This window comes from Maylandia zebra, linkage group LG10 (assembly GCF_041146795.1).
Source record: "Maylandia zebra isolate NMK-2024a linkage group LG10, Mzebra_GT3a, whole genome shotgun sequence".
In the NCBI taxonomy this organism is placed as follows: Eukaryota; Metazoa; Chordata; class Actinopteri; order Cichliformes; family Cichlidae; genus Maylandia; species Maylandia zebra.
In genome coordinates, this window is record NC_135176.1 from 24,370,377 (window position 1) to 24,387,148 (window position 16,772).

The following is a 16,772-nucleotide window of genomic DNA, read 5'->3' on the forward strand; positions in this document are numbered from 1 at the left end:
GTTAAAAATAATGGATAGTTATCCACTGTCTTTGTTAACCCAGGCTGTGTTTGTTGATCGCATACAATGATGTGCCACTTCACTCTTCTTTGACACAAAATGGATGGATTGAGTTAAGCCTGATGAGTCAAGATAATCAGGTCATGGAAAGAAAATATGGATATTAAAAATATATATATATGGTCAAATCTAGCAGGTGTTGCCAAGAAGACAAAATGGTAATACTGCAGAATGTTCACATGCTTATGCTTGTGCATATGCAGTCATTTCAGACTGCTGCACATCAAAAACAGATTTCATAAACGTGATCGCTATATCAGACCTGATACAGTCCCATAGTGGAAAAAAATATGGAAATCATTTGTTTTTCGTCAATAAAGGTAAAATTCATATAAAATATATGCACAATATGAAGTGGGACTTAAACAAGTGCTGTGAAATAAACTTTATGGGTAGAATGTTGTTATCTATTGGACACAATATCTTGGATACATTGTCAAAGTTTTAGGAGAAAATTTGCCACTCAACAACCATCTTGGTAACAAAGTGGCAGCTGTGGTAAACGCTTACTCCATTTGTAACTAAGATGGGCAATTATCAGTTATCATAAAGCCCCGAGTCAAATAAACGGGGAGAGATATAACGTGAATTCCAGTGGTTACCAGAATATAAAACTGTCTAATCTGATAAACAATGAAATAGTTTGGTGATTTTACCCTAAAATAAGGTTTCTTTTTTTTGTCATCTACAAAAGGCGTGTATGCTATGCACAAAGTTACGCAATATATGCTATATCAGTGTTTCCAACTGTTTAGGTGTTTATGGACTTTCTTCACCATAGCACAAGTGTTCTGCTGTGCCACATCATACATAAGCCGAGAAACAACACTAGGCACGCTTGCATCTTTACCACGATAATGAGTAGATATACAGTGGGGGAAATAATTGGTATACTAAGTGTTTTGACTTGGGGAGGGACGTTCTCGTCCAACATTTAGTAGGACATGACCGCATCCATTGGCCCTTTAATGTGGTGAAGTCATCCTGTACCCTTAGCAGAAAAACACCTGTGAGGATAGTGTTCTTTTTGTCATACTTCGAATTTCTCTTTTTCCAAACATGGCAGGTTGAGTTGATGCCAGAAAGCTCGATTTTACTTTCATCTGACCACAACACTTTCTCCTGCACTTTCTCTGAATCATTTAGATTTTCAGTGGCAAACTTAGGCAGGCATGTACATTACCAATGCTGTTAACAGTGGTGTTTCTTGGCAAACTTAAAAATTTTAGCAGGGGATCAGATACTTACAGTGGTTTGAAAAAGTGTTTGTCCCCTGATTTATTTTTAGTTTTTGTATACGTGTCACACTTAAATGTTTCAGATCATCAGACAAATATAATATTAGAGAAAACACAAGTAAACACAAAATGCATTTTCTAAATGAAGGCGTTTATCATTGTAATAATAATAATTCATTTATAAACTGTAATTAACTTGTGTTTTAAGAAATCGGGAAGGGGGCAAACACTTTTTCACTTCACTGTATTTCCCCCAGTGTACAGGCTGCCACACCTTTTGAACTTCTAGGGTTCATCTGCATTAGCACAATAACACAGTAGGTTTATGTTTTCTCATTTTGCTGTTGATTGACTGTTTGCAATCAGTAGTGTTCATATTTGCTGTTATAGCACTTCCCTATAGATTTCTAACGGGGTTTGTTTGAGTGGTAAATCTCCCTCATAATCTCTCTGATAATGTATCTGGTAACGTTAGGGAAAGAACTGGTGAAAATGTGGTATTTGCAGGCAGTTTTCAATAAAAACCAAGCTTGTCGTGCTCAAAAGACTAAAATATATAACAGTGACTGTACAACTTGACATATTGAGCCAATTAAAGCAAGGAGTCTATCATCATTATCCACATTGGGGAATAACACACATAGGAGGTCTCCATTAGTCAGTTTGCGGTTTCACATGGATTCACATGCTGTTTCACAAATCATGTAAGTTTAATGCAGGATATCTCTGTTAATCCTCCCACACACAAATAGGCTCTAATATTAAGTCCATAAAAGATGAAATGAGAGTGGGTTCATCTGGATCTCTCAGCATACCTGAGATTACAGTCGCACACTTTTCCATGTGCTGCTGAAGGTTGTAGTGATAGATTGGTGTTCGGGCTGATGATGACCTACTTTAGTGTGACAGTAGAGAAGACCGCAGCACAGTCCAAAGCCAACCCGAAGTTCAAGCAAAAAAGAATATGCTAGCTAGTTATGTCTCCTTTTTTGCCTCATCGTACAAACCACATTTGGAAATGCCGAAAAGCCCAACGCCAGTTAGGACTGGACTGTTTCTTTGGTAGGAAGTAGTTCCAATTAAAACTTTTTAAAGCTTTTTAGAAAGTTTTTATGAAGCATAAAAGCCAAATAAGGATAAGAGAAATAAAGGGAGAGAGACATTTGTAGAAAAGTTGTTTTCCAGATGGTTGAGTCGGTCGGATCAGTGAGGGTTTTTTTTTATCATGCACTGCAGTGCAGAGAGTCACCAACGAGCCTCCTGCCGAATCCTGAACTACTTTGATAAGTGCAGATCTACACACACACTCACACATACTAAAAAAATGTGCATGCAGCAGTGACACCAGTACAGTCACAAGGGTTCTCGCTTTCTCACACACACACACACACAAAATCGTAGCATGCCTGGAGGGACTCAGTGGGAGGTCAGCTCTTAGTATGACCTGTAATGGATAGCACTGAGAAACATGCACTCACACACATATTGAAACATATCCCAAGTTACCAGAATGTCAGCAGAAATGGGAAAGCTGTGTTTGTTGTGACTTGGTCTGTCTTTCTGCTTTGCTGCACTTGTTCTGGAACCTTGATAACGCAATAAATGAACCGAAAATGACAGCTTAAAACAAACAGGTTTGACAAAATGTCTGAGAACATGAAGACATTTTTTTTTATTTCTGTGTCCCTTAACTCAATTCCCTCTCTGTCCCTGCTCCCAGTGCTCCATGCCCTCCTGTATTGTGGCCTTCCATGTGACCTGCGCCTTCGATCACGGCCTGGAGATGAAGACCATCTTGGCCGAGAACGACGAGGTGCGCTTCAAGTCCTTCTGCCTGGAGCACAGCAACACCAGTACAAACACCAACAGCACCTTCAGCTCAAGCGGAATGAGCAACGGCAATCACGTCACCGCTTCCACCGCCAACGGAGCACACGGTGGAGCCAGACCCGAGTGGGCCGCCCCCGGTCTCACCTCCGAGCTTTGGCAGGACCAGCAAAACGAGACAAATGGCAGCAGCGATCCGGCGCAGAGGTCGGTATCGCACCTGGTTTCAGTGTCGGCGTCGGAGCGGGCTGAGCGCGACCAACTGGAGAGAGAAAAAGTGAGCCAGAGGAAGCAGAAGCTTCAGGAGCTGGAGGATGAGTTTTACCGACTCGTGGAACCCAGGGAGGTTGCCGAAAACCTGGGGCTACCCGTCTCCCAGGTGTGTTAAGCTAGGACCCTACAGCTTCTCATTAAGTTATAAGAAATGAGGTTAAACACTCGTTGCGATAGGATAGGTACGCCTGTATGTGTATCAAAAAATACCTGCTCTTCTAGGTAGTGACTCAGGTATAGGCACGAAGTGCACAGACATGGTCAACAAGATGAGTGGCTGAAAAAACTCACTGATGAGAGAGCTCATAATAGCAGCACTTGTTCCTGCTAAGAGGGAGCAAGTATGCAGATACTGTGACTGCTCAGTACAGCAGCGACGTGCAGCAGAGCATTTCAGAACGCCCGATTCACCGAAGCATGAAGCTGTTAGGAAGTGCCGTTTCTGTCCAAAGAACAAAAAGCTGAAGGCTCCTATTGATTGATGAAATCTGGGAGAACATTGCCTAGTCGGAAAAATGTGTTTGTGTTAAGAGTATAAAATTATAGAAATATGAGAAGACTAATCATGTACTTGCCTCGATTTAGCACACTGGCTCAAGTGTTCCCCATTCATAGGTATTCGTAGACCGCATGATGAGTTACAGGTATTTGTTTAGACCATGCTCTGTTCTGCTTTCCAAACATGGACGCTGCTGCTGGAAAGTGTTTTATTTTTAATTTTTTTTTACTAGGAAAGCTAAACCATGGATTTGAAAGAGTTCTTTTTTATAAAAAGAATTTTTGATACTGAGTCAACACTTCAGGGCCATTTTGGGTTTTAAAAATATAATAGAGCTGAGAGAGAGAGGAAAAAACTCAGGTATTGTCTGGTTAAGGTCACAAATCTATGAGAAAATATTGTTGTGTTGTCAAAGAACCGCTTCACTTTTCTTGGCAAGGTTGGGGCAACCACATTACACCACAGTGCCTCAGTGTGCTTTGTGTCTTGTCTGCAGTGTATGATCTAATAGAGGTATTCATTGTAGTTGGATACACTAATGAAATACTTGCGATTGTAGCCATGTTGTCAAATACCCAGACTTTGAAGAGTCATTGCTTACTCAGATCACGAGTGAAACGTTTTTCGTAGTGCTGCACTTCTTTAATGTGTGCAGTCCTGTTTTATTTTCATTGGTGTAAAAGGTTGATCCTTCAAATGTGAATATGAATGGGGATTTTTAACAAAAGAAAAATGTCACGTCTACAATCATGGGAAAAATGAAGTTGTCACAGGACTCTATACAGCCCTGTGAAAAACTCGGTGAGGTCGAACAACTTTTAGCGTCAGTAACTTCAAGTAATTATTTTCTGTATGACTTTATCAGCCTCTCAAACTGTTGTGGAGGAATTTTGGCCCACATTTCTTTAAAAACAGTTCACACTCCATGTGTGCACACCTCTCTTAAGGTCCCACCACAGCATTTCAATCAGGTTAGGGTCATTGCAACACGGTGATTCTTCTTATTTTCAGACAGTTGTAGGTTTGCTGCTGTGCTTAAGTTCATTTACTTGTTACATGACAGAATTTCAGCAATGCTTTAGCTGTCAGACAGATGGACTCACACTTTACTCTAAAGTACTTTGGTGTAGAGCTGTTCGATATAACGATATATATCGGATGACGATATAAAAACATCTGTCGTTTCATTTTACGCTATCGTTTGTTTCGTGGTGTCGCAAAATAAACTGTTTACGGCAATATTTTTTCATCGTCCGCTTGTTTATGTTCCACATAAACCTTTCACAATAAAGCTCAAGATCCTGTTGAGACTTTTCAAAATAAACTGAATCACATGAAAGAGCAGATTTTTTACGGATGAGAAGAAAAAAGAGCCGCCAGGTGCTAAGAAATAAACCTTAGACTCAAACGTTAGAACAGGCTTTTCCCCGCAGCACGCCGTGTAATAAATACAAAGAAACTCCATGAAATTTCTCGGCCGTTACAACTTAAGTCTAAAAATGTATAGTTTCATGCATCGGTTAAAACACTCGACTCCGGGTAAAGGACGCGCAGTTGGAAACACTTCACGCAAGTCGAGCTGCCCGAGATTCACAGAATTTACAGAAAATGTTAAATTTTTGTGATTTATATCGTTATCGGGACGATAGAATTCTTATATCGGGATATGAGATTTTGGTCATATCGCACAGCCCTACTTTGGTGTACAGAGGAGTTTCTGGTCAACTGAATGGCTGCAGAACAAGCCCGAATCATCACCCCACCACCACCATGCCTGACAGTTGGTGTTTGTGTTTGCGTTATACATCATGGACAAACATCTCTACTTTGGTCTCATCTGTCCTAAGGACATTGTTCCAGACGTCTTCTGGTGTTTTTCAGATGCAATTTTGCAAACTTAAGATATGCTTTGGGCTGATTTTGTGAGGATCCCCATTCCTGACCAGCAAACTACCAAAACTTCAGTGTTTATAGCATTGCTCACACTTGGTGATGATCAGTTTATCAGGTGTATTTGATTAGCAGCACCTGGTGGCTATTTAATTAAAAAAATTCCTACAGTATTGAGGCTGTAATGGTGCACCTAGTTTTTCACAGGACAGTAGAGAGTCCTTTCTTCTCTATGTGACTATATGTGTATTTTGTAATTTTGTGAGACCTTTGTAAAGTTTTTCTTTGACTTTAAAATAACAAAGAATATCCAAGTATTTGATCCTTAATTTGAGAAAATTATTGAAGTTTAATATGACTATAAAGTTTCCAAAGCTGGATGACTTTTTGAAATAAATCTCCTGCAAAAATGTGCTCTAGAATTTCACATTATAATGCTTCAGTGCCTCTAATTCACAATTAAAAACAACAAAAAAAGGAAATAGTCTGAAAGCACAGTACAGTGGCCTTCCATGTGACCTGCGCACACAGCACCTTCATTGACCAGATGCTCGCACTGATTTTTAACTCCATGAAATTTCTCGCTGCCATCTTTGACTTGAATTGAAATCAAACATGGCAGCGATGCGAACATTATGATAGCGTAACAGGTAAATGTGTGTCTACGTTTTAAGGTGGACTACTTATATCAGTTCTGGAAGCTGAAGAGGAAGGCCAACTTTAATCGACCTCTGGTGACCTTAAAGAGAGACGAGGTGGACAACCTGGCCCAACAGGAGCAGGACGTCCTCTACAGACGCCTCAAACTCTTCACACACCTCCGACAAGACCTGGAAAGAGTGAGTTGGACAATCAGATGCAGACGTTGTTTCGATGTTTGTTTGGTATGAAGCCAAAGAAAACTTGTTTCTTTGCAGAGTGCTTTATTCTGGGATCATTTCTTTCTGTTCGTGTGTGTTCGGTGTGTGTGTGTGTGTTTCGAACATGTGCGAATATTCGTGCTCGGTGCTTGATCCATCCCTGTATCGCTGATATAATTTCCGAGTTAATTTACATTTTTCCGAATGTTAATTAAAAAGATCATTGACAGTATCATATGAAGTTGATTTTTGCTCTCATGAATATTGATGTTAAATGAATGAATGGCTCAAAGGATGACGGGGTAATGAAATGACTCAGGGATATAATGAGTGACTGACTGATAGCCAAGTGTTGGAAATGTAAGTGAAAATTCACCAACTGTGGAGAATTCATTTGTTTTTTCTATGATCTGTGATCATTGTGACAGATTAGTTACTTCATGTAAAAAGTCAGCGAGGCACTCTCGGAATTTCCTCAGATTTGTTTGTTTGTTTATTTGTTTGCCGTGTCTCTCCCACTCTTCTGACTTGGAGAAAAAAAACTTCACAGAAAATTCAGTCTCAAGTGACCCGGAGCACAGGAATAGCATACAGTACATACTGTAAAGTCCCTCGGGAAGTGGAAAGTCAGCTCTATAGTGGAAATTGGTTCAGACGTTTTTCGTTTTCATTTCTCTGAGAGCCTGTGGGTTCGTTTTGTGATGCTCCTGAGCCCCCTGCTTGGAAACAGTTTGTTATTCCCCAGAGAAAGAGATGGTAATGCTTGTGCAGCTGCCGTGCCATGGAGAGAAAGGCTTTGATCTGGAGTTTGTTGGTGGATACCAGAAAAGGTGCTCCGCAGCGACTCCCTACTTTTACTGAGGCACCTCAGATGGTTTCTAGCTTGGCCCAAATGACATCAGTAATCAAATATGGTAAATTTCATGATACTGTCAATTTTTAGAACTGAACGCATGGTGTGATTTTTGGGAGTGTGCTACATCTACACCTTGATTGTTGATGAGTTCAGGTAGACCAAGTGTCCTAATGTAAGAGCGAGCTAATGGGCATTAATTGTACTGGAGGCTTTAAACCCGGCGAAGAATACTTTTCCGGCTTCTGTGGTTGTGGAAGCAGAAGTTTAGGGAGGCTTTTGAAGCTTTAACTGCTAACTCTAATTAAAGGTGTCTGTGGATGAGAAAATTGAAAGATCTAATGGAAGCCTGGCCCATCTCTCAGGTGAAGAAATTTCAAAGGGTAGTTGAGATTCGTGCTGCATGTTGTGTTGCATTCGTAGTAGCTGTTGTAACTGGATTGATCACATTTTGGAGGGTTAGCAGTATCTTGGTGCAATGAGAAACTTGTTGATCTATTTATGGAGAAAGGAAGTTATGGAAGTTTTTTTTTTTTGCCCTGCCCGACACAATGTTCCTTAACATTTAAATAAAACACAAAACTTATCATTATCTACATGAAATCTTTGCAGCTTGTAGTTTGTAACTGTAGCTGCTAAGAGTTGAGGTTATTTCTGAATGCTGAAATATTCCCCTGCTGATTTCAGTATCAGAGCTTGCATTTGGCTGCAGAATACGCACTAATATTTTCATTCTTTTGCCTGGTTTCTTGAATTAGTTGTGCCCATCTTCAAAACCTCACTCCAGAGCTCTGTTAGTACATTGGCATTCTCTGCTGCGGCTGCAGTGCTCTCAAAACCTCTTTCTGACCCTGCAAACTATACAGGATCTAAATTACAGCGAGCAGCCAAACATCTACTGCGGCCAAAATTTAGGGGGATACACGTAAATGCGGTTCGCTAAGGACATGCGGCAGGAGTCCTCTGTTTTTTTTTTTTACATTTAGACAACTGTTTATATCATTCCCACAATGAAAAAAAATCTTATTATATCTGCTTACCTTCACGTAATAAATTACCAAAAATGTTCACTGCAGAGAGATTCTTAACCCCTGGATATTTCTGTCAGCAGAGTCTAAGGTGCCTTGGTTTTGTTCAGCTTGGTTGATTTAATTTCGTTCATAGTAAGAAAACCTTTTGGTAATTAGGTGGCTCCATATTAACCAAATGACCTTTCTGTACAAAACTAAAAGAGTTCAAATACAAACACAAGAGATAATTGGAGATTTTTTTTTTTGTTAATTGCTCCTTAGTTTTTCTCATTTAGCCTCAGCTGGTAAGACCAGTGGACTTAAGTTCAGTGCTGATTAGACCACGGGATCAGCGTGCTTTGTCCAGCGTCCCACGGTGTTAATTTGGCTTTTAGATGATAATTCCTCCACCTCTTAACTTAAAATAATGGAATCACAAATCACTTCCCACAGAGCCAGGTTGTCATTTCTAAACAGTGGGCTGAACTTTTTTATGTAGGTCACTTTTTATTTGGGTGAGCCAAATAACCGAAAGCCCTTGCTATACTTAGATATTCTGTAGCTGTGCAAATCACTGTCGATGTACACTATTTTCTGTGATTGGAAGACCACTCTACAGATGTGTAGAGAATTGTGTAACTGTAGCCACACCGCAGTGGTCTCTGGTGGTCAGGGTTTATTGATTGTTGCAGTTTTCTAACCTCTCAACCAGTCAGTGTGTCCATGGACTCCATAACTCTTCTCCCTCCTGACCACCCATTATTGATGTGTGTGTGTGTGTGTGTTGTAGAAGTGAACCATACCACTTCAGCTTTCAAAAGTTAACTCTCTTCATTCTGTCACAAAACAGCGAAGCAGTCAGTAGGAAATAACAGTTGAAACAGCTTATTTACTCAGAGTATGTAAAGATGGTGCCTACGTGTACCTCAGTGTTCGAGGCAACTGCGTCCTATTTGTGAAAAATGCAAACACGTGGTGGATTTAAAGCAATCCATGAACACATGTTGGATTTAGCTTGAATATTACATCCAAATATTGCAGATTTATGGGGAACATCATTTGGCTTTCACTTAATACAGAAATGTAAATAAAAAGGTCGTCAAAGGAGCTTGCAAAGAAAAGCGTTTGGACTTCTTTAAGTTGCTTGAAGATGTTTCACCTCTCATCCGAGAAGCTTCTTCAGTTCTAAGGTCAACTGGTGGAAAGTCCCAGATATAAACCTAGTGGGAGTATCACCCCGCAGAGGGACGCCCCCCATACGCCTTAACACCCACTCACATCCTGGGCCATCTGACCTCAGGAATTCGCATGATAGGGTGGGGCCAGGTTTCACAATGAGCTCACCTGAACCCCTGGCTGATTGGGACCCAGACCCAGTTTCACACCTTGGCTCAGGCGATTAGAGGATCATCAAGGGGTCCTTTTGTCCCTCTGTGGGGGGTCACTCCCACTAGGTTTATATCTGGGACTCTCCACCATTTGACCTTAGAACTAAAGAAGCTTCTCGGATGAGAAGTGAAACGTCTTCAAGTAACTTAAAGAAGTCCAGACGCTTTTCTTTGCAAGCTCCTTTGACTACGATGACCTGGATGACTGAGAACCTTCACAGACAAATAAAAAGGTCATTTTTCTGTGATTTTTAATGTTCCATATGCCTTCTTTTATCAAACAAAAAACATTAGGAATAATAGAGAGACTGATTTTATTTATAAGGCAAGGCAAGGCAAGGCAAGTTTATTTGTATAGCACAATTCAACAACAAGGTGATTCAAAGTGCTTTACAGAGACATTAGAAACAAGAACAAATAAAAAGCATGATTTAAAATTGATTAAAACAAGCAAATAAACTAACTAACTAATTAACAAACAAACAAACAAACAACAGTATATAAAATCAAAACAGATAAAATCAGAACAGTAGATAAAATCAGTAGTTAAATGTAATATAAAGCGCCAAGTCACCACAGCAGATGCCTCAGCGCTCTTTATATTACGAAGGAAAGACCCTGTGATAATACAGGTAAAAACCCAGATGAACCCTATGAGCAAGAACTTGGTGACAGTGGGAAGGACAAACTCCAGGTAGAAACCTCCAGGAGTCCAAAGTCAGCTCTTAGTAAAAATAAAATGCTGTACATACTGTAGACCGTGAGAGGTTTTGGTATCACTCTGCTCGGCACCGTTCAGCGTTCTGTTGAGACGCTGCTGCTACGGCAACACTGGGAAAGTGACAGTTGTATTTGATCCCTATTTTTTTCAGTTCGTGCGCCTGAAAGACTGATGGCTCATGTGCTGGCAAGGCTGTCCGTACTCCTCTTACAGTACTGGTCAGAATTTAATTAAGCTGACACACAGTGATCATCTGATGGGTCTTCAACCACATTGTTCTCAAGGTTAAAGTCCCATTTGTCACTGTCAATTAATTTGAATTCTCATTCGTTTGTGCAGTACAGCGAATAAATGACAAGGAAACTTTGTAGTAACCTATGAGTGGTGACAGATGAGCTTCTAGATCCCTGACATTTTGGTTTTGGGGATTTTGTGATTTATTTTCCTGATTTATTATGTAAAATAACTTTGCTGTTTTTAAGCTCTTCTTAAGCTCTTAGAGACAAATATCTGACACTATTTGCTTCATCTTATTCACTATTATGATTCAACTAGGCTCACACTGAGTGATGCTGATATGCAACTACAGTAATGTGTCACCATCACCTCACCTCCATTTAGCACCATTAATAATCAGGTGTATTGGAGCTGTTCAACACTTGTAGTAGTTGAACTCTTAAATTCATGTAGCCTTGGTTGAATTGTTGGAACTCCTGGTAGCTATTGACCATACTTCACCATAAGTACTCTGTTTTATATATTAGGACAGACACCCTGAGTATAGCGACTTTAACTCAATGTTATTGTGTTTTTAAGAAGCTTCCGTGGAGTTGTTGGGGCACAAAGTCTGAATTTTCAAATTGTTTTTGTGCAAATGAGGCAGAATAATGTGTCTGATCATTTTGTTGAGGCATGTTCAAAACAGCATTTAATAGCCTGAAAGCTGCGCTGCGATTGCAGATCAAGACGTGAGGTTGATCTGAAGGTGTTTAATCTGGCAAGCTCCAAATCTAGCAGTGTTCTGCTTGACCACTGCCCAAGTGTGTAACGGAGAAAGTCGGATTGATTAGAATTGCTGCTGGCAAGTCACCCATGAGGAGGATTGATCTCCAATTGGTCACGTTTTGGCCAAGTGAGTGTTGACAGCTCACTGCTGTGATGCCACTGGCTGTCGATACACAAGCTCTCTTTCACTTCATCCGTCTTCTTCACTTTTCTTCCTCCTTTTACTTTTCCATCTCTCACGCCGACACCACCTGTAAGTATCTGCTCTGTCATCCATTGCTGACCTGTTTTTCAAGTGGTCCACCTGCTTTGCTTTGTTTTTTCGTTGCATATGGTATTTTTCTGTGGAGGTGTTGTGTGCATGACATTGTGTTTCTAAGTGCATGTATGTGTCTGTGTGGAAGATAGTGTTGCAATCATCTCTGATTTGCGGGCAAATTGAAAAATCCTCTCCATCCTTCCATCCCGTCATCCCCAGACCCCAACCCAATCAGACCCCACGACCAAAGCCTCCAGCCTGCTGCTTTTGTGAACAAGTGTGTATGTGTGTCTGTGTGTGAGTGTGCGGGTGTGCATGTTGGTGGTGGAAGATTCCAAGGGCTAATGTTGGGGTGGATTATCCCCCTCCTCTTCCTCTTTGAAGTGCTGCCAATGGAACGAATTGCACCGTGCTGTCCCTAATGCACTGTGAGCTTTCTCCATTTCTGTACTCCTCTCCTGAGTGCTGCCCCAACACCCTCCCTTCACCCACAACTCGCATCCAATCAGCGTGCAACATGTTGAAGCAATGTGTGACACAGTGATTGGATAGTGTAAGTTAGGTAAGTGTTCGACCTTTAAAAAAAAAGAGAAGAAGAAATCTGGGCATAGGTGCAGTAGAGGATGACGTAGAAGTAGATTTTGTGCAATTCTTCTTCTTTTTAAATTATACTTTATTTTTGGCCTTTTTGAATAGAGAAGTGAAGAATGACAGGAAAGCGGAGGAAGAGAGAAAAGGAAAGACATGCAGCAAAGGGCCGCAGGTCGGACTCGAGACTGGGCCTGCCACTCTCTGCCACACAGCATGTGGTTGCCCGCTCATCCCAGTGAGCTAAACTGGTGCCTAGATTTTTGGCAAGTCTAATGATCTTGACTCCATATTTGGGATGACCACCTTTATTTTTCAGCACAGCCTGAATTCAACTCTCTTTGCCAGGCTTTCTTCTCATTTCTTTAAGTAGTGTGAAGGAATAAGTCTCCAGGCTTGTAGAAAGATATTCAAAGCTGGTCTTTGGCTGCCTTTTGTTCTGTTTTCTGTCATGATGATCCCACACTCCTTAAATAATGTTGAGGTTTGGGCTCTGGGGAGGCCAATACATGACTAATACTGTTGTAGTGTCTGTTTCTCTATCAGGTATGTTTTTACTGCAGTGCGTTTGGGATCATTATACTGAAAAATGAAGCTGTTACCAATCACTCCATTAGATCTGTTTTCAGAGCAGTTCTTGTGTAATTTGGCATCTATCAGCCTTTTCTCCCTGTTTCCCTACCTTAAGAAAGACTTCTGGACTGCCATTCTTCCACCGAGACCATTTCTGATGAGCTTTAATTGAAAAGTAGATGGATCAACTGAAGGGTCAGATATTTAGGTGTCTTTTTTGTTTTAATTCATCATAGATCTGTGTTAAGTGATTCAGCAAACACACAAACAAAAGAAAACTGGACTGAAAATGTCCAAAGAAAAAACATTTTAAAAAATTATAAGAACATCTGGGCTGCTTGGAAGCACAATATAAAATATAAAAAGATCGAGCATCTACCAAAACTGGTTTGGTAGATGCTTTGAGCAACATATTTAAATAGGTGATGTTTCCATCTAATGAAAATCACAGAAAAAAGATATAAATTGTTAATTAGAGAGTATCAGAGGTGTTGACATGTATTTTTCCTTTGGATAGAACCGGGCTTTCCCCCTGTGACCTAGCCCAATACTACAAGCTGAACACCCCCTGGGTCCAGATCCATACTTTAACCAACAGACACGAGAGTAATATCGATCTTCTTTATCCAGTTCTGAGCAACTGAGAGTGAACCATAATTCCCAAACCATTATACCGGGGGTCCCCAATCCCAGTCCACGAGGGCCGGTGTCCCTGCAGGTTTTAGATCTTACACTGGGTCAACACACCTGAATCACATGATTAGTTCATTACCAGGCCTCTGGAGAACTTCAAGAATGCTGAGAAGGTAATTTATCCATTTAAATCAGCTGTGATGGATCAAGGACACATCTAAAACCTGCAGGGACACTGGCCCTCGTGGACCGGGATTGGGGACCCATGCATTATACCATTCCTCTCAGATAACAATGGTGTTGGGTTATATCAGTAGTATGAAATAGAAGGCAATGATAGCTGCAGTATCAAAATGTGCCAGAAACCGTTATCAGAAGTTTAGACTGAAGAGTTCTGGAAAAGTTCGGTTTGTGGCGTTCATACCTGGTTTGATCACAGTTCTGGAATAATTTCCCAACCAAACTGAGACCGATGATTGTATTTTGTTTTGTAAAACTGCAAAATATACACAGTTATACATTTATGATGATACTGGAACTGAGAAATTATAGATTTTACTCAGCATGGCTTCTCAGAAGAGCTCACTGAGATTAAATAAAACTGGCAAAAGAAGGGAGAGCTTCATGAATATTGAAGGGGAGGTGAAGGTTCAGGCTCTGGAAGCAAAAAGAAAAGAGTAGGACTGGAAATTAAAAGTTAAAACTTTAGTGAGGTGACCTGTAAGGATTCCCAGAGAGGGGAAATGACTGGGACGTGATTCACTGGGGAAATGGGGATGATGGAGAGAAAGCAGGTGTGAAAGAATATATTTTCCTTTCTCGGTTCTTCCTGCATGTTTTCAATTCTAAAACCACTCGAGTCAAACAATGGCAGTTAGTCTTTTCCCACCGGTCAGTCAGTGCATCGGTACTATAGCCAAGGCTGGCAGGGTGTCTGATGGCATGCCGCCGTTCTGTGTCCTGCCCTCTGCTCTCCCTCGCTCTCTCACGGTAACGACTTGGCAGTACATTTGGTTCAGCAGGTCAGCAGTCCCACACCCAGGAGGCCCTCAGAGCAGAACACAGCAGTACACTTATGAAACAGTCCATTTAAAGAAGGGGAAAATTTTCATTATGAGTAGCTAACATATGTTTTATATCATATTTTTCTCTCTTTTTTTTAAACTACAGAATGCTGACAAGGAGGGAGTGTAGAGAGAGGTTATATGAAGAGAAATTAATGAGAAGAAGGGATATTGTATGTATTTAGTACAGATTTAGGCAGAGGTGTTTGGACAGTGCTGCAGAGATTGAAACCTGGACAGAAAGCAGCCGTGACAGCACCATCAGCCTTCAGCTGCAGGTATCTGCCAGGTAAACTGTATCGCTACACTGTGTGCCGAGGCACTAGGGAGGAAAGCCCATCAGCTAGTTTTCCTTGGCTACAGGTTACAGTTTCACAGTTTGTTTTCTTTCCGCAAACCCCCCTCGGCGCTTCGTTCTGTTTGAGGAGAGAGAGGAAGTTCGGAAGCAAAATAAAGAATGAGAGGAAAATGTATGTGTACACAAGCCCGCAACCCCTAATCTGCTGACTTGGATTTGCACTGCTGTGAGTGAAACTATTGGCAGGAAGAGGTTAAAGGGAGGAACTTCACACATCAAACCAAGCCTAAAGACTAAAAAAAGTGTCTGGGCAGAAAAGGCTTGCTGCTTGTGTCTTTGTTTTTTTTTTCTCAGGCAATCGACATGTATGGATTTACTGGATTTTCTTCATCTTGGGTTGACGCACGTTTACAATCCACACACGGCAAAATCCACACGAGCCACCAGAGAAATCTTCCTATTGCTCGATTTTCTTTTAATCTTTTTTCTTCCCCACAGTTAAAAGGAACCACAGAAACACAGAAGCATCTTTCTTCTTTATAGTTTCAATATTCTTAATATTCTCAAGTTGCCTCAAGTTATCCAAGAATTCCTTATTTATGGAGTAATTTTTCTTTATTTATTTTTACAGTTGTGACCCCTCGGATTACCTGTGGCTTCCTTTTTAATTAAGTGATTTTTTTACTCCTTGATGCTTGTGAAGCATAATCTCTGCTTGTTCTTCAGACTTTTTACGCCCTTAAGGTGGGTGTTAAAAATGTATCAAACTGAACAAAAAGGAGTCTTTTTAGTGTTATGTATTGCTCAAGCTCCAAAACTCCTGGATCCTACTTTTCCCCATAAAGAAACAGGTTAATTTCCTTTATGATTTTGAAGTGATGGTGGGGCATCTGATAACGATAGTTTGACGTTTGATGTGCTTTTTAGGTCATTTAGATTGCTTGGTAGATAACTGTCATGACTGTGACACATGTAAGACAAAGCTAACTGGGATATCTGTGCATGTTCAGAGTTTAAGCGTAGTGGATGATGAATAGCAACTTCGTCCAGTAAAAACAAAGGCATTTTACTTCCTTTCCCGCAAAGGCCAACTTTCTTCTGATTGGCTGCCCCTCATAAGCTGAGCATCTGAACAGCAGGTGAGTGTGGCTGTCCATAATAGACGTGCATAATAGGGATTTCCCCTCTAAATAAGCAGTGAAGGAGGATTTTATACATAACCTGAGCTCAGTGGGTTTTTCGTTTTGTATTTTTATTATGGTAGGGGGTCCATTTTACCCTACTGTAAGTCCTTAATGTTTGTGCTACAGCAGGGGTGTTAAACATGAGGCCCCAGGGGCCTGAATCAGCCCACTGAAGACTCAAATCTGGCCCACTGGACAGCTTGAGAAAAGGTGAAGGACACAAGTTTTACAGCTTTTCCTATTGAGAAAGACTGCCTATGCCAATTGCCATTCATACTACACCAAAGCAATTAACTATCAAACAATTAAATGACAGGAAAGTTCCTGTTTTTCCATTATCAGTGAGTCCATAGAGAATTTACAGAACATTTATGTTTTATAATTACAAGACAATCTGTGCAATGAACTATCAGAATGTTTTATGTGATTTTTCACATTTATCCTGTAGCTTCAATGGTCCAGCCAACTAAAGATTAAAGTGGGCTGTATGAAGCTTATGATTTAGAAGGAGTTTGTTATCCTTCTACAAAATTTAAAGAGGAGAAGATG

General features: G+C 40.7%; 1 protein-coding gene across 2 annotated transcripts in view; it reads left to right on the forward strand.

Moving 5' to 3' along the window:
- Window positions 1–16,772, forward strand: part of jade2 (jade family PHD finger 2) — a 237,396-nt gene that overhangs the window by 145,162 nt on the left and 75,462 nt on the right. For both annotated transcript variants that reach the window (XM_004561763.3, XM_012922018.3), the window contains exons 9-10: window positions 3,019–3,504; window positions 6,462–6,626. In XM_004561763.3, the coding sequence (XP_004561820.1) occupies window positions 3,019–3,504; window positions 6,462–6,626 (651 nt within the window). The remainder of the gene's footprint in view (window positions 1–3,018; window positions 3,505–6,461; window positions 6,627–16,772) is intronic.